Source organism: Salvelinus fontinalis, chromosome 16 (genome assembly GCF_029448725.1).
Source record: "Salvelinus fontinalis isolate EN_2023a chromosome 16, ASM2944872v1, whole genome shotgun sequence".
Lineage (NCBI taxonomy): Eukaryota > Metazoa > Chordata > Actinopteri > Salmoniformes > Salmonidae > Salvelinus > Salvelinus fontinalis.
In genome coordinates this window covers 35,075,349-35,100,227 of record NC_074680.1, presented here as the reverse complement: position 1 = coordinate 35,100,227, position 24,879 = coordinate 35,075,349, and the positions used below count along the sequence as shown (strand labels likewise).

Below are 24,879 nucleotides of genomic sequence, written 5' to 3'. Positions count from 1 at the left end.
GCCCCAAAACATCACTGCTCTAGAGGAGATCTGCATGGAGGAATGGGCCAAAATACCAGCAACAGTGTGTGAAAACCTTGTGAAGACTTACAGAAAACGTTTGACCTCTGTCATTGCCAACAAAGGGTATATAACAAAGTATTGAGATAAACTTTTGTTATTGACCAAATACTTATTTTCCACCATAATTTGCAAAGAAATTCATTAAAAATCCTACAATGTGATTTTCTGGATTTTTTTTCTCATTTTGTCTGTCATAGTTGAAGTGTACCTATGATGAAAATTACAGGCCTCTCTCATATTTTTAAGTGGGAGAACTTGCACAATTGGTGGCTGACTAAATACTTTTTTGCCCCACTGTATATGCTAGCATGTGGGAACTCACTCAATAACATTCTCCCATCCCGAGTGCTAGCCTGTCTGGTGCTTTTCTGGCCCTGAGTCCTTTGGTGTGACTACTCTGTTGAGTTATGGTGTTCACAGTGCAGAGATAGTGAATGGTGTTCAGACCTTCTATTTTGTGCAAGTGTCCTTGAGTGTCCTTAGTTGAAGAGCAATGATGCAAATACTCATTTGGCCCATTTTTGGGGCTCATGGTGTCATTTTAGTTACCAAGCCTCAGGATAGAGCTGTGTTGTTGCTCCAAAATGTCATAACTATATGTGCTATTTGAATTCAATATTTAAACTAATCTAGTGGCATCACTCCCCCAAAAAGCCACAGGCTTTACCCCTGCATTTTCTTTCTTCTGTATCGGCTGTTAGAATTCAATATTGAAATTCTAATTTAGTGCAACTGATTCACATTGGAGTGGCACTTCCCCAAATAGCTCCCTCCCCACCTCCAGCACACGCCTTTCCCTTCCCCACCTACATTCCCAGCCCACCCACACATCCAGAACACCACGTCGGAGAGAGCTGCCCCCCTGTAATTGAATCGGCAGCTGATTCCATATAGCATACAGAGAGACACTGATACAATACCCAGGAGATTAATGGGGCAACAGCACTACAGCCAGGTATCTATCTATCTCTCTCAGTGTATCATGTGCCAGACAGGCAGCACAAGGTGTAAGGACACAAGCTACCTGCTGCTGAATGAAAGAATTTCATATTTTTGACAGACTTAGAGAGAGGAGAGTGGGAACACAATGGGGACCTTCTGGTTGGACTGATGCAGAGAAAATAGGGAGAGGAGGGGAAGAGAGGGTTAGGAGGGGAAGGAGAGGAGGAGGAGGGGAAGGAGAGGAGAAGAGAGTAGCAGCCATGGTTCTTCAATCTTCCCCTTGTCCTCTCCTCTTATCTCTTCCTTTCCTTCTACGTCTACTATTATCTGATGTTATCTAGGTTGTGTTTTCTTATCTCTCTGATTACCGATCTGGTTTTGGAAGTACAATATTGTGGTTTCTGAATTAAAACGTTTGGCTGATTTGCGTATGTACAGTGTACCAGTCTATTGCTGATGCAGAATGTGAACACTAAGCTGATTTGTTCTCTGCATCTTCAAGCATTGCATTGTGGTGCAAGAGGTGGCTCCAATGCTCCAGCCTCTGTTCTCTGGTCAATTTGATGTGTTTCAGGCCCTCAATGCGGGGTTGCAGAATCGTAGTCCAAAGCCAGGTCCAGTAGCCCAGGAGCAGGAGCTGGGATACTTCCTGGAGACGGGACTTCAGAGAGCACATGTCATCCACTTCAAAAATGGGTAAGAGAGTGAGAGCGTGTGTGTAGAATAATCCTACACTGACATCCAGGCTTGTTATGAATTCATCCCTAACCCACTGTGTGTGTTGCTGCTTCCTGTCACTCTTCCCTCTCTCCAATGTCGCTTTTCCCTCTCTCCAATGTCGCTTTTCCCTCTCTCCAATGTCGCTTTTCCCTCTCTCCAATGTCACTCTTCCCTCTCTCCAATGTCTCTTTTCCCTCTCTCCAATGTCGCTTTTCCCTCTCTCCAATGTCGCTTTTCCCTCTCTCCAATGTCACTCTTCCCTCTCTCCAATGTCGTTTTTCCCTCTCTCCAATGTCGCTTTTCCCTCTCTCCAATGTCACTCTTCCCTCTCTCCAATGTCACTCTTCCCTCTCTCCACTGTCACTCTTTCTTCCAATCCAAGGGTCCGTTTGTCTCAGGACGCATAGTAGGTATTCCTCCACTCCTCTCTGCCCTAGAATAGCACTGTGTTTGACTTAAAATCCCCCCCAGAGAGAACAATGCTCTTGTATTACCATAGAGACTCAGGTTGACTTGCAACTCAAAGCCAAGATGCCAAGCCCAGACCTGCCAACCTGCATGTATTTTGCGTACCATGCACACAATTTGAGGTGAAAGTACGCGGTATGAAAAACGACCATAAAATACATTAAAATAGGCTTGTAGTTGGCACTTTGTGGTTTTTGACTCAACCGTCTGAAGTTGAAACTGAGCCAATCAGAGTACTAGGGCGAGGAGGAAATATCTCTTCGCCCTCCAGCTGGATGGCAGCTCCCTACTTTGTCCATTGATACCACTGATGTGTGATGAACACGGGAAAATGGAGAACGAACTGTTTGTCAAATACATTTTCCATAATTGTATGTGTTAGTAAAGCTCATAACCATTATAATGTTGTAGTTAGCTCCTTAGCTAAGGCAAGATTACGAAAAAGGTAGTTAGTTACAGCGTTTAGTCAACTAAGCGAGAACACTTTATTGCCCGCACCTGCTTTGATCTCCTCAAAGGTAGTAGGCGTGAGCGCATTGATGATGAAGGAAACATGTGCAGTGTTGCGGTAGTTCTTCAGTGTGCGTCTCTGAGTGGATGGAAACAAACATGGCAGAGAGATCTGTTTCGCTTATACCGTCCTTCACAGAAAGTTATGCTAGACTTAAGATTAGTAGGCCTATGTTAATTAATCAGTTCTTGATCTGTCCTCTTTATATACAGTTGAAGTCGGACGTTTACATACACCTTAGCCAAATACATTTAAACTCAGTTTTTCAAAACTCCTGACATTTAATCCTTGTAAAAATTCCCTATCTTAGGTCAGTTAGGATCACCACTTTATGTTAAGAATGTGAAATGTCAGAATAATAGTAGAGAGAATGATTTATTTCAGTTTTTATTTATTTTATCACATTCCCAGTGGGTCAGTAGTTTACATACACTCAATTGGTATTTGGAAGCATTGCCTTTAAATTGTTTAGCATGGGTCAAATGTTTCGGGTAGCCTTCCACAAGCTTTTGGCCCATTCCTCCTGACAGAGATGGTGTAACTGAGTCAGGTTTGTAGGCCTCCTTGCTCGCACACGCTTTTTCAGTTCTGCCCACAAATTTTCTATGGGATTGAGGTCAGGGCTTTGTGATGGCCACTCCAATAACTTGACTTTGTTGTCCTTAAGCCATTTTGCCACAACTTTGGAAGTATGCTTGGGGTCATTGTCCATTTGGAAGACCCATTTGTGACCAAGTTTTAACTTCCTGACTGATGTCTTGAGATGTTGCTTCAATATATCCACATCATTTTTCTGCCTCATGATGCCATCTATTTTGTGAAGTGCACCAGTCCCTTCTGCAGCAAAGCACCCCCACAACATGATGCTGCCACCCCCGTGCTTCACGGTTGGGATGGTGTTCTCCGGCTTGCAAGCCTCCCCCTTTTCCTCCAAACATAACGATAATCATTATGGCCAAACAGTTCTATTTTTGTTTAATCAGGCCAGAGGACATTTCTCCATGTGCAGTTGCAAACCGTAGTCTGGCTTTTTTACAGCGGTTTTGGAGCAGTGGCTTCTTCCTTGCTGAGCGGTCTTTCAGGTTATGTTGATATAGGACTCGTTTTACTGTGGATATAGATACTTTTGTACCCGTTTCCTCCAGCATCTTCACAAGGTCCTTTGCTGTTGTTCTGGGATTGATTTGCACTTTTCGCACCAAAGTACATTAATCTTTAGGAGACAGAACACGTCTCATTCCTGAGCGGTATGACGGCTGCGTGGTCCCATGGTGTTTATACTTGCATACTATTGTTTGTACAAATGAACCTGGTACCTTCAGGCGTTTGGAAATTGCTCCCAAGGATGAATCAGACTTGTGGAGGTCTACAATTTTTTTTCTGCCTGATTTCTTTTGATTTTCCCATGATGTCAAGCAAAGAGGCACTGAGCTTGAAGGTAGGCCTTGAAATACATCCACAGGTATACCTCCAATTAACTCAAATGTCAATTAGCCTATCAGAAGCTTCTAAAGCCATGACATCGTTTTCTGGAATTTTCTAAGCTGTTTAAAGGCACAGTCAATTTAGTGTATGTAAACGTCTGATCCACTGGAATTGTGATACAGTGAATTATAAGTGAAATAATCTGTCTGTAAACAATTGTTGGAAAAATTACTTGTGTCATGCACAAAGTAGATGTCCTAACCGACTTGCCAAAACTATAGTTTGTTAACAAGAAATTTGTGGAGTGGTTGAAAAACAAGTTTTAATGACTCCAATCTAAATGTATGTAAACTTCCGACTTCAACTGTAGCTGTATGTCAACAGTAGGCTACTAATGATGTGATAGTCAGTTCTACAGTTACATTTATTTCTAGGACCTCCCGAGAAATAAGGCACTGCATCGCAGTGTTGCGGTGTCACTAGAGCCTGGGGTTTGATCCCAGGCTGCGTCACAATCGCTCGTAACCGGGAGTCCCATAGGGCGGCGCACAATTAGCCCAGTGTCATCTGAGTTAAGGGAGGGTTTGGCCGGGGGGGCTTAGCTTGGCTCATCGCGGGCCGTGCGCCTGCAGGCTGACTTCGGTCGTCAGTTGAACAGTGTTTCCTCCGACACATTGGTGCAGCTGGTTTCTGGGTAAAGCGAGTGGGTGTTAAGAAGTGTGGCTTGGTGGGTCATGTTTCGGAGGATGCATGACTCGACCTTCACTTCCCGAGCACGTTGGGGAGTTGCAACGACGAGACAAGATCGTAATCATAAAATTGGGGAGAAAAAGGGGATAAACATTACAACAAAACATTCTAGTTAGCTACTGAAGAACAGCCAAGTACCCATATTATTAACAGTCAATAGTTACCATTCTTACCATTCCTACTGAGGCAGTCTTCTGCAAAAATCATTATTAGGCAAAAAAAAGTGCATTTTCCTATGATTTGAGCAGTATGGATGTCGCAAGTGTGCCATCAGTGGTACTCTACTTCAAGGTTGGCAGGTCTGCAAGCCTCAAGCCTGCCAGTGGAAAAGTGATTGGACTCAGCAGGCCCAATGGCTTGAATTGGAGACGGTGTGGGATGGATTCCTATGTCCATAGCTGCTGTGCTTTGATCTAGTTAGCCATAGTTTGGTACCTCCCGGCTAGCTCCTCTGTAGGTTAGAGCAGTAGTGTGTGTGAGTAGCTAGTTATGGGTGTTGATATGGAGGTTATGCTCCCTTATCTCCTGGTAGGGGTGTGGTGGTAAAGCTCTGTCGGAGTGTGCATGTGATTTTGTGAGCATGCTGACTGTGTTTCAGTCAGACCTGAAGATGGATGATAGCCTCCTATCTCTCTTAGCCCCGCCCCCATACTGACATTATGACTATCCCAGCATGCTTAGAGCTCACCTCCAACCACACCATTTGGGATGCACACCACTGACACGATTAGGGCTCACAGGAATGTTAACAGACACAGCTGTAGCAGCCACATGGCTTCTCTAACGTTCACAGTACACATCTATGTGACACGCTTCAAAAAAACAACTCTCAACACTCCTTTTGCTATTGCCCAATGCCCATAAATGCATTCTTCATCTCTCACGGAAGATATACTGAATTGATGGTGTCTTGATCAAATAAATCCTCCTCAAGCACCCCTCTGTACTGTCTGGTTCTCCTGGGGGGAACCATCCATACCACAGTCTGCCTGGGAAGCACTGGTTGTGTCCCAAATGACAACCTATTCCCATAGGGCTCTGATCTAAAGTAGTGCATGATATGGAATAGGGACATACCCACTGTATAGGGCAAGGTGGATTTTTCACATGGAAAATGGAGGAAACCACTTAAAAACCAGAGAGGAGAAGAGATAAAGAGATGAGGCTGCCACTACTGCTGCTGCTGAAGATAATAGTTCATAGATGATGCAACACAGTGTCTCTTTCATGTCAACCTGCACCCAGCCTCCCTCCCTACCTCCACACGTCTCTCTCTCTCACTAATAACACACCGGAGGACACACACACACTGGTATAGTGGTGCAAATACATTAATACAAAACACACACTCCATACAAATCACGCACACACACAGCATTTCCAGTGGGAAGGTGCTTTTTCTATCCTCGAGAATGCCAACGCTAAGAAGGACACGTCTTCAGTAAATAGCCAGCTGCATACATGGCTAATGTGTAAGCTGTGAGTAGCGGTAATTATCTGTCGTTAAGGGTGCTAAACTCATGAATAATGCAGCAGTGTGCCTGCCTGTGAATCTCGTGTTGCTCTCTCTGCTCATAGATATTTAAAGTTGAGCGTTGAGATAAAAACATCTGCCAGCATTCTTTTTGTATAATTATTTTCCCCCTTTGTAAAGTGGTCAATCATGGTTGCAGTGAGTTAGGAGGAGGCCTTTGGTACTGAGCAGGAAATGGATCTTACAAAAAAAACAGCAGGACCAAGGCAATTCTTCATAATATGCCTTTATTGAAGTGGCTTGTTAAATAGAGCAGAGGAAAATGCTTGGTTGGTTAAGAGATGTCTAGTGTACACACTAACTGGATCGATGCAAGGAGTGTATCCAAAATAGTACCCTATTCCCTACTGTTATATAGTGCACTACTTTAGACCAAATGCCTATGGGCCCTGGTCAAAAGTAGTGCACTACATAGGGAATAGGTTGCCATTTGGGATGCATTGTCTATGCTTCCTCTAGCATGTTAGGCATCTGAAAAACCAGGTCACTTCTCATTAGCAAATCAAGTCTTAGAATGCTGCCTGCTGCAGTCTTGCATTTACTGTAGCCCTGCCAACACACACACACACCACACACACACACACACAGATTCCTTACTGTCAGTGCTGTATCAGTATGAGCTGATTTATGAAAATGAGGCTAACAGCAAATGCGTATTAAGTCTTTTGATGAAACCCTCATTTGCAAACGGATACGCACCACCACGTTATACACATAGACAGACACACAGACACACAGACACACAGACACACAGACAGACAGACAGACAGACAGACAGACAGACAGACAGACGGATGGACACGGGGGAGAGGAGCAGGCCGCTCACTCGTTTGGTATAACCGGGCAGTTTAGCTCTCTGAGCTGAACCCTAGTCAACATTTCTCCAAAGTTACAGTGTGACGCATCGATAACATAACAAATGCTCACACACTTATGAGATACTTTCTTGCATTAAGCACATAAACACATGCAGTCAGAGAAGGCGTGTGTTTGTGTGGTTAGTTCGTTCAGTGGGAGACTGTTAGCTGTTAGCCATAGAGAAGTGTTGAGCTAGGGTATTGACACCTATCAACTGACAACCTTACACACAAATGACCATACCAGCTCTGACACAGACACAGACACAGACACAGACACAGACACAGACACAGACAGACAGACAGACAGACAGACAGACAGACAGACAGACAGACATGCACATATTCACCATTGAGGTGAGGTTCTCACCCAATATTTGATGGTACATGGCCCCGTCCATCGTCCCTTTGATGTGGTGAAGTTGTCCTGTTCCCTAAGCAGAAAAACACCCCCAAAGCATAATGTTTCCACCTCCATGTTTGACGGTGGGGATGGTGTTCTTGGGGTCATAGGCAGCATTCCTCCTCCTCCAAACACGGCGAGTTGAGTTGATGCCAAAGAGCTCCATTTTGGTCTCATCTGACCACAACATTTTCACCCAGTTGTCCTCTGAATCATTCAGATTTTCATTGGCAAACTTCAGACGGGCATATATATGTGCTTTCTTGAGCAGGGGGACCTTGCGGGCGCTGCAGGATTTCAGTCCTTCACGGCGTAGTGTGTTACCAATTGTTTTCTTGGTGACTATGGTCCCAGCTGCCTTGAGATCATTGACAAGATCCTCCCGTGTAGTTCTGGGCTGATTCCTCACCGTTCTTATGATCATTGCAACTCCACGAGGTGAGATCTTGCATGGAGCCCCAGGCCGAGGGAGATTGACAGTTCTTTTGTGTTTCTTCCATTTGCGAATAATTGCACCAACTGTAGTCACCTTCTCACCAAGCTACTTGGTGATGGTCTTGTAGCCCATTCCAGCCTTGTGTAGGTCTATAATCTTGTCCCTGACATCATTGGAGAGCTCTTTGGACTTGGCCATGGTGGAGAGTTTGGAATCTGATTGATTGATTGCTTCTGTGGACAGGTGTCTTTTATACAAGTAACAAACTAAGATTAGGAGCACTCCCTTTAAGACTGTGCTCCTAATCTCAGCTCGTTACCTGTATAAATGACACCTGGGAGCCAGAAATCTTTCTGATTGAGAGGGGGTCAAATACTTATTTCCCTCATTAAAATGCAAATCAATTTATAACATTTTTGACATGTGTTTTTCTGGATTTTTTTGTTATTCTGTCTCTCACTGTTCAAATAAACCTACCATTAAAATTATAGACTGATCATTTCTTTGTCAGTAGGCAAACGTACAAAATCAGCAGGGGATCAAATACTTTTTTCCCTCACTGTATATATATTATTTTTATTTTTATTTTTTTCACCTTTATTTAACCAAGTAGGCAAGTTGAGAACAAGTTCTCATTTACAACTGCGACCTGGCCAAGATAAAGCAAAGCAGTGCTACACAAACAACAACACAGAGTTACACATGGAGTAAACAAATGTACAGTCAATAACACAAAAGAAAAAAACTATATACAGTGTGTGCAAATGAGGTAAGATTGAGGAGGTAAGGCAATAAATAGGCCGTAGTGGGGAAGTAAATACAATTTAACAATTAAACACTGGAATGATAGATGTGCAGAATATGAATGTGCAAGTAGAGATACTGGGGTGCAAAGGAGCAAAAAATAAAATAACAATATAGAGATGAGGTAGTTTGGTGGGCTATTTACAGATCAAATCAAATCAAGTTTATTTTATATAGCCCTTCGTACATCAGCTAATATCTCGTAGTGCTGTACAGAAACCCAGCCTAAAACCCCAAACAGCAAGCAATGCAGGTGTAGAAGCACGGTGGCTAGGAAAAACTCCCTAGAAAGGCCAAAACCTAGGAAGAAACCTAGAGAGGAACCAGGCTATGAGGGGTGGCCAGTCCTCTTCTGGCTGTGCCGGGTGGAGATTATAACAGAACTATGCCAAGATGTTAAAAAATGTTCATAAGTGACAAGCATGGTCAAATAATAATCAGGAATAAATGTCAGTTGGCTTTTCATAGCCGATCATTAAGAGTTGAAAACAGCAGGTCTGGGACAGGTAGGGGTTCCATAACCGCAGGCAGAACAGTTGAAACTGGAATAGCAGCAAGGCCAGGTGGACTGGGAACAGCAAGGAGTCATCATGCCCGGTAGTCCTGACGTATGGTCCTAGGGCTCAGGTCCTCCGAGAGAAAGAAAGAAGGAGAGAATTAGAGAGAGCATACTTAAATTCACACAGGACACTGGATAAGACAGGAGAAGTACTCCAGATATAACCAACTGACCCTAGCCCCCCGACACATAAACTACTGCAGCATAAATACTGGAGGCTGAGAAAGGAGGGGTCAGGAGACACTGTGGCCCCATCCGATGATACCCCCGGGCAGGGCCAAACAGGAAGGATATAACCCCACACACTTTGCCAAAGCACAGCCCCCGCACCACTAGAGGGATATCTTCAACCACCAACTTACAATCCTGAGACAAGGCTGAGTATAGCCCACAAAGATCTCCACCACAGCACAAACCAAGGGGGGGCGCCAACCCAGACAGGAAGATCACGTCAGTAACTCAACCCACTCAAGTGACGCACCCCTCCTAGGGACGGCATGAAAGAGCACCAGTAAGCCAGTGACTCAGCCCCTGTAATAAGGTTAGAGGCAGAGAATCCCAGTGGAGAGAGGGGAACCGGCCAGGCAAAGACAGCAAGGGCGGTTCGTTGCTCCAGAGCCTTTCCGTTCACCTTCACACTCCTGGGCAGACTACACTCAATCATATGACCTACTGAAGAGATAAGTCTTCAGTAAAGACTTAAAGGTTGAGACCGAGTCTGCGTCTCTCACATGGGTAGGCAGACCGTTCCATAAAAATGGAGATCTATAGGAGAAAGCCCTGCCTCCAGCTGTTTGCTTAGAAATTCTAGGGACAATTAGGAGGCCTGCGTCTTGTGACCGTAGCGTACGTGTAGGTATGTACGGCAGGACCAACTCGGAAAGATAGGTAGGAGCAAACCCATGTAACGCTTTATAGGTTAACAGTAAAACCTTGAAATCAGCCCTTGCCTTAACAGGAAGCCAGTGTAGGGAAGCTAGCACTGGAGTAATATGATCAAATTTCTTGGTTCTAGTCAGGATTCTAGCAGCCGTATTTAGCACTAACTGAAGTTTATTTAGTGCTTTATCCGGGTAGCCGGAAAGTAGAGCATTGCAGTAGTCTAACCTAGAAGTAACAAATGCATGGATTCATTTTTCTGCATAATCTTTGGACAGAAAATTTCTGATTTTTGCAATGTTACGTAGATGGAAAAAAGCTGTCCTTGAAACAGTCTTGATATGTTCGTCAAAAGAGAGATCGGGGTCAAGAGTAACGCCGAGGTCCTTCACAGTTTTATTTGAGACGACTTTACAACCATCAAGATTAATTGTCAGATTTAACAGAAGATATCTTTGTTTCTTGGGACCTAGAACAAGCATCTCTGTTTTCTCCGAGTTTAAAAGTAGAACGTTTTCAGCCATCTACTTCAGTATGTCTGAAACACAGGCTTCTAGCGAGGGCAATTTTGGGGCTTCACCATGTTTCATTGAAATGTACAGCTGTGTGTCATCCGCATAACAGTGAAAGTTAACATTATGTTTTCGAATATCATCCCCAAGAGGTAAAATATATAGTGAAAACAATAGTGGTCCTAAAACGGAACCTTGAGGAACACCGAAATGTACAGTTGATTTGTCAGAGGACAAACCATTCACAGAGACAAACTGATATCTTTCCGACAGATAAGATCTAAACCAGGCCAGAACTTGTCCGTGTAGGCCAATTTGGGTTTCCAGTCTCTCCAAAAGAATGTGGTGATCGATGGTGTCAAAGGCAGCACTAAGGTCTAGTAGCACGAGGACAGATGCAGAGCCTCGGTCTGACGCCATTAAAAGGTCATTTACCACCTTCACAAGTGCAGTCTCAGTGCTATGATAGGGTCTAAAACCAGACTGAAGCATTTCGTATACATTGTTTCTCTTCAGGAAGGCAGTGAGTTGCTGCGCAACAGCTTTTTCAAAATTTTTTGAGAGGAATGGAAGATTCGATAGAGGCCGATAGTTTTTTATATTTTCCGGGTCAAGGTTTGGCTTTTTCAAGAGAGGCTTTATTACTGCCACTTTTAGTGAGTTTGGTACACATCCGGTGGATAGAGAGCCGTCTATTATGTTCAACATAGGAGGGCCAAGCACATGAAGCAGCTCTTTCAGAGATTTCATGACTAGAAGCTCAAAAGACAAAACGTCATTTTTTTTTAATGTAAATTGAAATTTGCTATCGTAAATGTTAACAACACCTCCGCCTTTGCGAGATGCACGGGGGACATGGTCACTAGTGTAACCAGGAGGTGAGGCCTCATTTAACACAGTAAATTCATCAGGCTTAAGCCATGTTTCAGTCAGGCCAATCACATCAAGATTATGATCAGTGATTAGTTCATTGACTATAACTGCCTTTGAAGTGAGGGATCTAACATTAAGTAACCCTATTTTGAGATGTGAGGTATCACGATCTCTTTCAATAATGGCAGGAATGGAGGAGGTCTTTATCCTAATGAGATTTCTAAGGCGAACACCGCCATGTTTAGTTTTGCCCAACCTAGGTTGAGGCACAGACACAGTCTCAATGGGGATGGCTGAGCCGACTACACTGACTATGCTAGTGGCAGACTCCACTAAGCTGGCACGTTGGCTAACAGCCTGCTGCCTGGCCTGCACCCTATTTCATTGTGGAGCTAGAGGAGTTAGAGCCCTGTCTATGTTGGTAGATAAGATGAGAGCACCCCTCCAGCTAGGATGGAGTCCGTCACTCCTCAGCAGGTCAGGCTTGGTCCTGTTTGTGGGTGAGTCCCAGAAAGAGGGCCAATTATCTACACATTCTATCTTTTGGAAGGGGCAGAAAACAGTTTTCAACCAGCGATTGAGTTGTGAGACTCTGCAAAGTCAAAGAACGGCCAGAAGTATTCAGAAATCCACTATCTATAAAATATATCCACTCTATATAAAATGTATCCACTATATATAATATGTATCCACTATCCACCACTCTATATAAAATGTATCAGAGAGAATAAAGTAGACGGCATGGGTCAAACGTCTGATTTATGACCCTATGTCCGGATGACGCGTACATCCCCAAATATGGGCATCCGGCCAGGACATCCTGTTCCTGTTGTCACGTGTTAGAGGGGGTGTTATTTTATATCTATATTGCACCTATTCCTTTGAAGTTGTCATGATGATTGATGTGTAGGGACCTGGTTGAACTGGGGGAGGGGGGGGTGGGGGGATGTGTTTGAACGTTTCATAGAGGATGACCCCACACTCACCCTATTTTATTGCCCTTAGGGTTGTTGTCTATGAAGTAGGAATGTCTGGGGGGGTTGTATTTGCAGCAGACGCATTATAAATAAAGCCCAGAACAAGACATGCGGCTCCAGAACACTAAACAAGATTTTAAAAATAAAACCCAGAACATTAAACAGAAGATTAGTCCAATTCTCGGGGTGCTATGCGTCTCTTGTTACGAACCCAATGATAAAAGCATCGAGGATGTTTTGGGTGAGGCCCCTGAATGTTTTAAAGGAGTTTTGGCTACGAGTGATGGAAATATGTCTTACATATTCCAACCTGAGGATTCTACTGTTAAGATATTCACAGACAGCGGCCCAAACCCCTTTATCATGCAAAACCCGGGAGTTTTTCTCCTGCGCTGCGTATGAGGGAATGGCTTAAGATAAGGCTAGCGCTCTGTCAAATTGAACAGGCCCTGAGTGGTACAACCCTGCCAGGATATGCATTGGAAGAACTTGGGTGCGGGCGCAGTGATTTGAAGGCCCTAAGAATCGCTTCAATGGCGTATAGCCCTGACTCCAAAGTGACAATTTTAGCATGTGAACAATTTGACAGTACAAATGCGACGAAGTCTGTCAGTTCATATGTATTTTCCAAAGCCTGCAAGGATGTAAACTTTTTTATGCCAGTGTTTAGCTTTAAATGGATTGATTACCCTATATTCGTAACCCTGATGAATAAGCTGGACAGTCTTTTCCAAAATCGTGAACAATTATGCGCTGGCCGCGTCTATCCTTAAGACATACCCAGGATCTACATGCCAGACGTTTGATCTATCCCTGGAGTGAAAACTTACGGAGCCTTGACGGATCGTATGTGGGATATCCTGCGAGCAAGAGAGCCTGTCTTGACGCGGGTGAATTGGAGACAGGTGGGGGTCAGGGCTAACCAGGCCCTTTATCTGTAATAAATGAATAGTAAAAATGTTTAATTAATTATAACATGTTTAAACTGTATGTACTAAAGATTTAGAATTAAAGGGGATTAATGCTATATCTCAACCCTTAAGGAACGGGGAAGCTGTCTTTTCTCTTTAGCCCCGGTCTGTCACGGAGAATTTTATACGAAAACAGTCTTTCCTACAACGTTATGTTATAAACATTAAAGGTTATTAAAAGATTAATACTGTCTGGTCTTGATGTATAACTGTTGTACAACCACTGTTTATAAATAAAACATCTGTGCATGTTTCAATATTGAGCAGTAAAATTGTTTTGGATGAATTATAAGATGTTTTAAAAAGGTCTGTACTAAATATTATGTATTAAATAAATGGTTTTAAAGAGGTATCTCGCCATTTAACGAAAGGAATATCACGCGCCCTCTCTCTCCCAATCTGTCCCTGAGAAAAAAGCCTTTCCGGAAAGACGTGTGCGCGTGTGTGTGTGCTGGCGTGTGTGTGCGAGTGTAGGTGTGTGTGTGTGTGTGCGGGCGTGTGTGTGTGTGTGTGTGTGCGAGTGTAGGTGTGTGTGTGTGTGCGGGCGTGTGTGTGCAAGTGTAGGTGTGTGTGTGCGGGCGTGTGTGTGCGAGTGTAGGTGTGTGTGTGTGTGTGTGTGCGAGTGTAGGTGTGTGTGTGTGTGTGCGAGTGTAGGTGTGTGTGTGTTTCAAAAACAAAAGGGGAGGGGTGTGTGTCTCTGCATGGGGCGTTTGAAACCAAAAAAGATGTGCGTCTCTTCAAATGGGCACTTTCGATTCATTTACCACACATGCCTTTGAAATAAGTATTTATCTCACCCCCAAGGACATGGGGGGCTAAAAAGTCAAACAACCCCTGCTGTCACGCCCTGGCCTTAGTTATCTTTGTTTTCTGTATTATTTTAGTTAGGTCAGGGTGTGACGGGGGGATGTTTGTGTGTATTTGTCTCGTCTGGGGTGGTTGTATGGTATAGGGGGTTTTGGTAGAGTGTATGGGTTTGTGTTGAGTGAAGGTGTCTAGGTATGTCTATGGTTGCCTGAATGGTTCTCAATCAGAGACAGCTGTCTTTCATTGTCTCTGATTGGGAGCCATATTTAAGACAGCCATAGGCATTAGGCTGTTGTGGGTAATTGTCTATGTCTAACGTTAGTAGCTTGTGTATGCACTTTCGTTTGTAGCTTCACGGTTGTTTAGTATTTGTAAAAGTGTTCGTTTCGTGTTTCGTCTTCTCTAATAAAAGAAGTTGTATTTGTATCACGCTGCGCCTTGGTCCACTCTTCCTCATCAAGACGATCGTGACACCTGCAGAATATAACTTGTCTAGACAAACTTCTACGGTTTAAACCATATGTTATTTATAATCAGCCCATATACAAACGACCCCCACCCAGGCCTTAAATTTATATCGGACACCCCCCAAGCTGCTACCCATGATGTTGTAGGAAATCAAAAGGAAATACAGACAACCACCTGTGGTGTTGGGGACTCTAAACATTCAGAGGTCCTGCCGCCCGAAAAAACGTCACCCCTGCTCTGTAAGATCATTACAGAATATCTCTCCTTTGAGCCAAGACCGCAGAGCGAGTGACAACAGATACTATCCCCTCTGTACGAACGACCAAAAGCGCAACTCCAGACAAGGCCAACAGCCCAGAAGAGTTATCTGCCCAGAACAGCTAAAAGATAATCCGTGAATCCGTCCCAATGGAGCTTTCTGAAGGTGAGTTAGTGAAAATAATATATTAGATTTGAAGGCGGGGAATGGTATGGATATTATTGTAATATTATTCCGCCGTTATATGTTCTTTTAAACTGGGGGCAATGATTTTTTTAGGTAATATGTCAAATGCACGTATTCTTATAACTTAAAATGTATATATATATCGGATAAATATATGTTAATATTATCTAACATTTGTAGGGTATCCATCCTTTACGCAGTTGCTCAGGGGAATAAAATGATCTGGAACAGCCTTCGTTAGAAGGGGGTTCAGAGGAGCAAAATGCATGCAGCCAGTCCCCATCACATTATTGTAGATGTAAGTCCAAGAATAAAATACATAAGAATATTTATACATTTAAAAACAAAAAGTGTGCACCCTATATTAAAAGCTATTTTTGTGTTTTCAGCTGACATACCGCCAAGAAGGATAACTGCCTCCTTATGGACCCTGAATGACTTCGGAGGAGAAGATGTGTCACGTTCCTGACCTATTTATGTTAGTTGTTATGTGTGTTAGTTGGTCAGGATGTGAGGTTGGGTGGGCATTCTATGTTTTCTGTTTCTGTGTTGGTTTTGGGTCGCCTGGTATGGCTCTTAATTAGAGGCAGGTGTTTGGCGTTCCTCTAATTAAGAGTCATATTTAGGTAGGCGTTGTCACAGTGTTTGTTGTGGGTGATTGTCTCCTGTGTTTGTGTATGTCGTTGCGCCACACGGGACTGGTTTCGGTTTGTTTGTTAAGTGTCATTTATGTGTAGGCTTTTTCCCTGTTCGTGCGTTCTCGTGTGTTATGTGAGTCCGTCGTTCAGATCTGTTCTACACCGTTTATTTGTTTTGTTAGTGTATAGTCAAGTTCGTGTTTTTTCGTCTTGTCATTAAATTCATTATGTATTCAAACTCCACTGCGCCTTGGTTCAATCCCTGCTCCTCTTCGGATGAAGAAGAGGAGGACAGCCGTTACAAGATGACACAGATGCTATTCTCCCGTTCTGTATGAAAGTCTTTTCAAACACACCGAGAACCGAGGATTTAAAGTCCCTCAACTCCCCCTTGAACCTCCACCCGCTCACAACGCACAATTCGCAAGTACATTGCGCAGAATCATCCCCTTGCGAAAAGTGCTACTGGGCAGGGAATTTACTGCTTCAAGAAACGGCGCTCCATGGACACAGTATGAAGCCATTATATATACACTGCTCAAAAAAATAAAGGGAACACTAAAATAACACATCCTAGATCTGAATGAATGAACTATTCTTATTAAATACTTTTTTCTTTACATAGTTGAATGTGCTGACAACAAAATCACACCAAAATTATCAATGGAAATCAAATTTATCAACCCATGGAGGTCTGGATTTGGAGTCACACTCAAAATTAAAGTGGAAACCCATACTACAGGCTGATCCAACTTTGATGTAATGTCCTTAAAATGTAAGTCAAAATGAGGCTCAGTAGTGTGTGTGGCCTCCACGTGCCTGTATGACCTCCCTACAACGCCTGGGCATGCTCCTGATGAGGTGGCATATGGTCTCCTGAGGGATCTCCTCCCAGACCTGGACTAAAGCATCCGCCAACTCCTGGACAGTCTGTGGTGCAACGTGGCGTTGGTGGATGGAGCGAGACATGATGTCCCAGATGTGCTCAATTGAATTCAGGTCTGGGGAACGGGCGGGCCAGTCCATAGCATCAATGCCTTCCTCTTGCAGGAACTGCTGACACACTCCAGCCACATGAGGTCTAGCATGGTTTTCGTACATTTCATGGTTTTGTTCAAAAACCCTAGAGACAAACTACAAATTAACATGCTAGCTCAGCAGATGTACCCGGGAAGGAAATCCTACTTTATGGAGAGCTGTGAGGACGCTACCAAAGCGCCATTTTCTTATTTGATTGTGGATTTAAAAGCAAATACTCCAGAACACCTGAGGCTACGAACCGTAGCTGTTCCCATGGGAGTGGCCGGCTGCGTACATTCCTAAAAAGTAACCGCTATGTCTCTGCGTTTAAAAAGAAACCTGCCCCTCTTGAGAAACCTAGTTGGGGCTACAGCTAAAGAACGGAAGGCCATCTTGGGTCACTGTTCTTCAGATTTCATATTATCCCTATGTGAGATTGCTTTGAATCTTCTCAAAGGACGCATTCCACTCACCCTGACCCAATTACAACAATTAAAGAGACAAAAGACCGCGATCAAACTCTTTGCCAATAAAAGGGCCAGTCTTCAAAAGAAAAGACATAGCATACAACAGTCTGGGGGTTTTCTTATACCTTTACTAAGTATAGCCGTTCCCTTCATCGCCAGCCTTATTGCTGCCAGACGTGGGGGGGTGAACACAGGGTGTGATGGCCCATAAAATGTACTTGGTGCCACAACAAGAGTTGGATAGACATAAAAAACAAATGCAGGTTCCTGAAAATATCAGTCAAACAGCGGAAAATGATTTGGATACGGCCATGAAGGATATTTTGAACCGAAAAGGATTGAACCCCTATGATAAGGTCCAAAAATACAGAAACCTCTTGCAAAGGTATTTGGCCTTGGTAAAACAAGGGGAGAGAGAGACCAACCATTTAACGCTTCCCCTACTGGACCCTTTAAAAGATGACGGGCCTAGCGAGAGCCAAGCCCCTGTAAGGCCTGTACCTGCGATCTTACCGGCTGAAGATCAAATGTCTGTTGAAGATAAAGTTATGCAGGACATGTTGACACATGTTCCGGCACGTAACAGATTTTTTTTTATATACATTATGAACAAGATAAAAGACTCAAAGGGCCCGCTACTTGGCATGACAAAGGAGAGTTTTTCCTTCAGGGCTCTATTGTCAGGGGTTCACATATGCTTGACTTGCTTAAAAGTACCACGGCTGCCCACAAGGTTGCTGATGACAGAAGACCTCCCGGGTGGCGTCAGTTTCTTAAGGCCCTGGCAATCCTCAACATTCCCCTCTCGGGTGTACCCAACTATAAGCTTCATCAACAGATTCAAGCTTTAAAACAAAAATTTTCAATGAGTTACAGCACCCCTAAAGATGTCCCAACAACCCCTCCCCCCAATGAAAGGCATGATGATAACTCATTTACCCACCTGAACGTCTCCAGACCTTTTCCTAATCCCGATCTCTCAGGGTAGTTAGACTTTTGAATGACTTTTGAATGACTATGATTAAATTCAATTAATTTTATTTGAAAAAATAAGTAGTTTAACATTTGTGGCATTCTTGAAACATTTGACATGAACATACGCCTTGATTACACGGTCTTAAAACTTCTTCTTAATAGGGGGCGCTATTTTCACTTTGGGAAAAAATCGTGCCCAAATTAAACGGCCTCGTACTCTGTTCTAGATCATACAATATGCATATTATTATTACTATTGGATAGAAAACACTCTGAAGTTTCTAAAACTGTTTGAATTATATCTGTGAGTAAAACAGAACTCATTTGGCAGCAAACTTCCAAACAGGAAGTGAAGATTCTGAAAATGGGGCTCTGTGTCAGGGCTTGCCTATTCAACTGGCTTATATTTATGGATCTGTATGCACTTCATACGCCTTCCACTAGATGTCAACAGGCAGTCGAATGTTGAATGGGGTGTCTAGCTTGATGTGAGACCGAATGAGAGCTTTTGGAGTGACAGGTCCGCTCTATTGGCAGTATTCAACTGCGCACCAGGGAACCCCACATTGTCTTCTGAAATGTGTTAGGTATACACGACGAAATACTCCGGCTCGGATTTTATTGGATACATATGAGAAAAACATCATAAAGTTGGATTTTCAACCGAGTTTGACCAGTTTATTCAACGTTTATTGGGACTTTTGGAATTTTTCGTTCCATGCGCTAAGAGTTCTTGGACATGTGCACTCCACATGGCTAGCCAAAGTTGCTAATTTGACAGAAGAAATGGACATTCTAAAACAAAACAACGATTTATTCTGGAACTAGGACTCCTTGCACTACATTCTGATGGAAGATCATCAAAGGTAAGTGTCACGACTTCTGCCGAAGTCGTTGCCTCTTCTTGTTCGGGCGGTGTTCGGCGGTCGACGTCACCGGTCTTCTAGCCATCATCGATCCATTTTTCATTTTCCATTGCTTTTGTCTTGTCTTCCCACACACCTGTTTTCAATCCCATCCATTATCTCTTGTGTATTTAACCCTCTGTTTCCCCTCATGTCTTTGTCAGGGATTGTTTTATGTCAACTGTTGTTTATTGATGTATAGGTGTGCGACGGGTCCCCGTACCCATGTTGATTTTTTACGTATGTACATTGTTCGTGTTTGGAGCATTGTTAAATGGACATTTATTAAAAGTCTCCATTACACTCAGTTTAACTCTCCTGCGCCTGACTTCCCTGCCACCTATACACACGGCTCTGACAGTAAGAGAATATTTATGATGTTATTTCGTATTTTTGTGGTTTATGTTGGCTCCAACAAGGCGGAGAATTGTTGGGCGCTGTCTCACAATATTGCATGTTATTTTTTTAAATCTAACACAGCGGTTGCATTAAGAACCAGTGTATCTTTCATTTGCTGTACAGCATGTATTTTTTAGTAAAGTTTATGATGAGTTTTTTGGTTAGATTACGTGACTGTCCAAAATATATCCTTTGGTGCATTATGGCTACGTATTCACAATGTAAAACCACGATTTGTACCTCTAAATATGCACATTTTCAAACAAAACATAAATGTATTGTATAACATGATGTTATAAGACTGTCATCTGATGAAGTTGTTCAAAGGTTAGTGATTAATTTTATCTCTATTTGTGGGTTTTGTGAAAGCTATGTTGGCGGTGAATAAATGGCGTTGTGTGTTTGGCTATTGTGGTGAGCTAATATAAATATATATTGTGTTTTCGCTGTAAAACACTTAAAGAATCGGAAATATTGGCTGGATTCACAAGATGTTTATCTTTCATTTGCTGTACAACATGTATTTTTCATAAATGTTTTATGATGAGTATTTATGTATTTCACATTGCTCTCTGTAATTATTCTGGCTGTTTTGGTGCTATTTGTGACGGTGGCTGCAATGTAAAACTACGATTTATACCTCTAAATATGCACATTTTCAAACAAAACATAAATGTATTGTATAACATGATGTTATAAGACTGTCATCTGATGAAGTTGTTCAAAGGTTAGTGATTAATTTTATCTCTATTTGTGGGTTTTGTGAAAGCTATGTTGGCGGTGAATAAATGGTGTTGTGTGTTTGGCTATTGTGGTGAGCTAATATAAATATATATTGTGTTTTCGCTGTAAAACATTTTAAAAATCGGAAATGATGGCTGGATTCACAAGATGTTTATCTTTCATTTGCTGTATTGGACTTGTGATTTCATGAAATTATATTATATGATATCCCTGTGGCGCTAGGCTAGGCTATGCTAGTCAGCTTTTTTGATGAGGAGGATCCCGGATCCGGGAGGGAGAAGCGGTAGAGGTTTTAACCTGTTTGGGCTGCAAGGGGCAGTATTGAGATAAAAGGTGCCCATTTCAAACGGCCTCGTACTCAATTCTTGCTCGTACAATATGCATATTATTATTACTATTGGATAGAAAACACTATCTAGTTTCTAAAACCGTTTGAATTATTTCTCTGAGTGAAACAGAACTCATTCTGCAGCACATTTCCTGACCAGGAAGTGGAAAGTCTGATATCGATGCTCTGTTCTTCTTCTTCCTGCCTATAAATGGGCACGAGACCTATTAGTATACATGCACGTCATACACCTTCCCCTGGGTGTCAAGAGGCTGTGAGAGAAGAAATGAGGTGATAATCTTGGTCTGAGATGGAACACATCATCTTGGAATGACGTGTCCCCCATTTTCGGTACTCTGAAGAGCGCGAGGTGGACAGTGGGATTGCCTTTTGTTTAGCTGCCGTTATAGGCGACTATTATCCCCGGCTTTGATTTTATTTGATACATGTCACCATATCATCGTAAAGTATGTTTTTTTCAATATAGTTTCATCAGATTATTGAAATTTTTTCGGGAGTTTTGCCGTGTTCCGTTCTCTTCCGTTTGTTGACATGGAGAGCTTTGTGCCACTAGGCTAGCGCGCTTGCTAAATGAAGAGGGAAAGTTGCCGTTCTAAATCCAAACAACGACTGTTCTGGACAAAGGACACCTTGTCCAACATTCTGATGGAAGATCAACAAAAGTAAGAAACATTTTATGATGCTATTTCATATATCTGTCGTAGTCGTCGGCGCCCAAGTGTTTCTGGCTATTGTGCTAAGCTAATATAACGGTACATTTTGTTTTCGCTGTAAAACACTTAATAAATCGGAAATATTGGCTGGAATCACAAGATGCCTGTCTTTCATTTGCTGTACACTATGTATTTTTCAGAAATGTTTTATGATGAGTAATTAGGTATTTGACGTTGGTGTCTAAGTTTTATGGCTGCTTTCGGTGCAATTTCTGATTGTAGCTGCAATGTAAACTATGCTTTATACCTGAAATATGCACATTTTTCTAACAAAACATATGCTATACAATAAATATGTTATCAGACTGTCATCTGATGAAGTTGTTTCTTGGTTAGTGGCTATTTATATCTTTATTTGGTCGAATTTGTGATAGCTACTGATGGAGTAAAAAACTGGTGGAGTAAAAAAAGTGGTGTCTTTTGCTAACGTGGTTAGCTAATAGATTTACATATTGTGTCTTCCCTGTAAAACATTTTAAACATCGGACATGTTGGCTGGATTCACAAGATGTGTACCTTTCATATGCTGTATTGGACTTGTTAATGTGTGAAAGTTAAATATTAAAAAAAATATATCTTTTGAATTTCGCGCCCTGCACTTGAAGTGGCTGTTGTCATAAGTGTACCGACACCGGGCTGCAGCCATAAGAAGTTAAAGGACACATATTTGAACACTTTTGATATTTTATTACAAAACAAGCTACAACGTTATCATTACTTCTTAAATCATCATTATTAAGAGACATAACATCTTCAAAAGAATCTCCCCGGGCTTTTTGGCATAGTGTAACGGCTATCGTCATATTCTTCCTCCTCCTCGGACGAGGAGAGGCGAGACGGATCGGACCAATACGCAGGGTGGTTAGGGTTCATAATGATTTATTATAACGAAACTGAAACTGACTTAACAAAACAAATAAACGAAGTGCATAAACCGATACAGTACCGTGTGATGCAACAAACACAGACACGGAAACAAACACCCACAAAACACATGTGAAACCCAGGCTGCCTAAGTATGATTCTCAATCAGGGACAACGATTGACAGCTGTCTCTGATTGAGAATCATACCCGGCCGAACACAAACATCCCAACATAGAAAATCAAACATAGACAAACCCACCCAACTCACGCCCTGACCAACTAAATAAATACAAGAAAAAGGAAAACAGGTCAGGAACGTGACACATAGGTAGAATACACAGTGTTGACCACATGTAGTGGAAAGGTTATCTTGCACTTCTTTGATGCTGTAGTATGTCTTTGATCCGTTTTTGGTCAAAAACTCTTTAATAGATTGTGGGAAATGTGAAAAACCGGGGGGAAAGCCATAGGAATCAAGATAAGTTGAGATTTTTCTTCCTCCTTCGTCTTCTAATGTCACAGCTAGCCAATGTTCCCCCGGCATGTGTTTAGGATGGGTATTGACAATAAACATGGCCGGCCGCTCCGGCCATTTCTCAATAGGTAATTCATCCCAAGCCAACACTCCACAAAATAGTTTTCCAATCAATCGGCTCATGAGCCTTTCCAACAGTTGGTATTCATGTCTTTGCTTAACGATCCTTAATAATAATCCACTAAGACCTGTCTTCGGGCATTCACTTCCAAGATTGAATCAGAGCATGCATAAACAATCATGCTAACTGTACAGGCTAAAGGTGTACGGAAACGCATTTCCTTGGGACACCACCGACAGATTTTCTGAGGTGTCATCATCAGGTGATAAATTGAAAGCATATAATGTGTAACCCTCTGCAAAATCATTTCTGTCAATAGGTAAAGAGAGATCTTTGATATGCCTCCCTGTAGCCAGGAATAGATTGTAAAATTCTCGCACAGATATGTTGTTATTAAATTGTGGTTGGAAAGCCTTAGCAGGGACCTGACGTCCGTCCTGACAGAGAGCTACATACTCTGCTTGAAGTGTTGAAAATTAAATGGGTTTTTATCTAAGCTGCCCGTATTAGAGGCGTGATCAACCAAACCTATAACCACGTATCGGGGTAAAGGGCCTAGAAAAAGGTTTTCTTGACTGCAGATTCTACTGCCCACAGGTATGCTAAAGGTTTTCATGGTAATTCTTTGGAGAGGGTAAAGGGCATTTCCTTTCATCGAAGCCTGTGAGTGACCCAGACGAACTGCCGGAGATACAGACACTTTTTAAATAAAAAGCGTTGCCCCCAACACTTTTAAACTAAATTCACCGTCCGCTCATCCTTGGCCTTGGTTAATTTTAGTCTTAAATCAACTGAATTTAAGAGTAAACATTCTTGAAAGAAAATGTCAGAGTGTTTAGGCCCTAGCAGATGAAACTCTCGAGATTCGGCACAGTAGCGAGCGTGTGCCTCCAGTCCTTTGTTTGCACCGGTAGAAGGGCCTGTCGATTCCATAGAGACTTCTGCAGTATCCTTGCTAAACAACCCGGCGCTGATTCCATGCTTCCATGATGGCCCTATAAGGGGATGTGGCACTGCTTTGACTGATTAGGCGTTCACCCAAAGTCACATCCACTTGGGAGAAGATGGTGGCCACTGGGTAATTAATGAGATTCACTTTGGCATCGTCTGCAATATTAGTACCATCTCTTTTGGTCACTTTTAGACGTAAATGCAGCAAGGTGTCCAGATAGTTGTCACGTGGCCTGGTATGAAAGGACCGTTGTATAGGACCGTACGACCGTTGTCTGTAATGGCAGAGAGTGGGGCTATCTCCACATAACTGGACCTATCTATTGAATGTTGGGTTAAGGCGGCTGTGAAAAGATCGAGCTCTGTCTTTATAGCTTCAGAGGACATGCGGTGTAAAAGAGCCATGTTGCTTGTTCTTTTAGAAAATACTTCCGATTATTCTTTTTGTCGTTTTTGGTCCAGACCTCCTCACTTTACCACATCTTTGACTTACTGAGTTTCTTTTAATGGTTAACCTCTGCTTTTTAGGGGCAGGCCTGTGCCTTATACCTGGAGGTCTCTTTTTTGGTCTTCGAGACAACATCATAAGCCCCGAGCCTTCTTGATGCTCGGTATCAGGTGACGCCCTTCTGGTCATAGCATTGGCTACAACCTCACTTACTGTATTTTTAGTCGCTGATTATAAATGTATTTTTGCTATGCTGAGGCCTCTCTTCATAAACGTTAAAACTATCCTAAAGAGGTTACGAACTATACCTCCTATCCCCGAAACGTACATGGTCGGGGATCCATAATAGCCGGGTAACCCATTACCCACTTGAGCAACATAGTATGAGACATAGCGGTTAGGGTC

General features: G+C 42.7%; 1 protein-coding gene across 1 annotated transcript in view; it reads left to right on the top strand.

Annotated features, from left to right (window-relative positions):
• The window catches only part of LOC129813071 (tetratricopeptide repeat protein 7B-like), a 64,403-nt gene that overhangs the window by 14,410 nt on the left and 25,114 nt on the right, over positions 1–24,879 (top strand). The window contains 1 exon segment of the mRNA XM_055865227.1: positions 1,580–1,701. Within this exon segment, the coding sequence (XP_055721202.1) occupies positions 1,580–1,701 (122 nt within the window).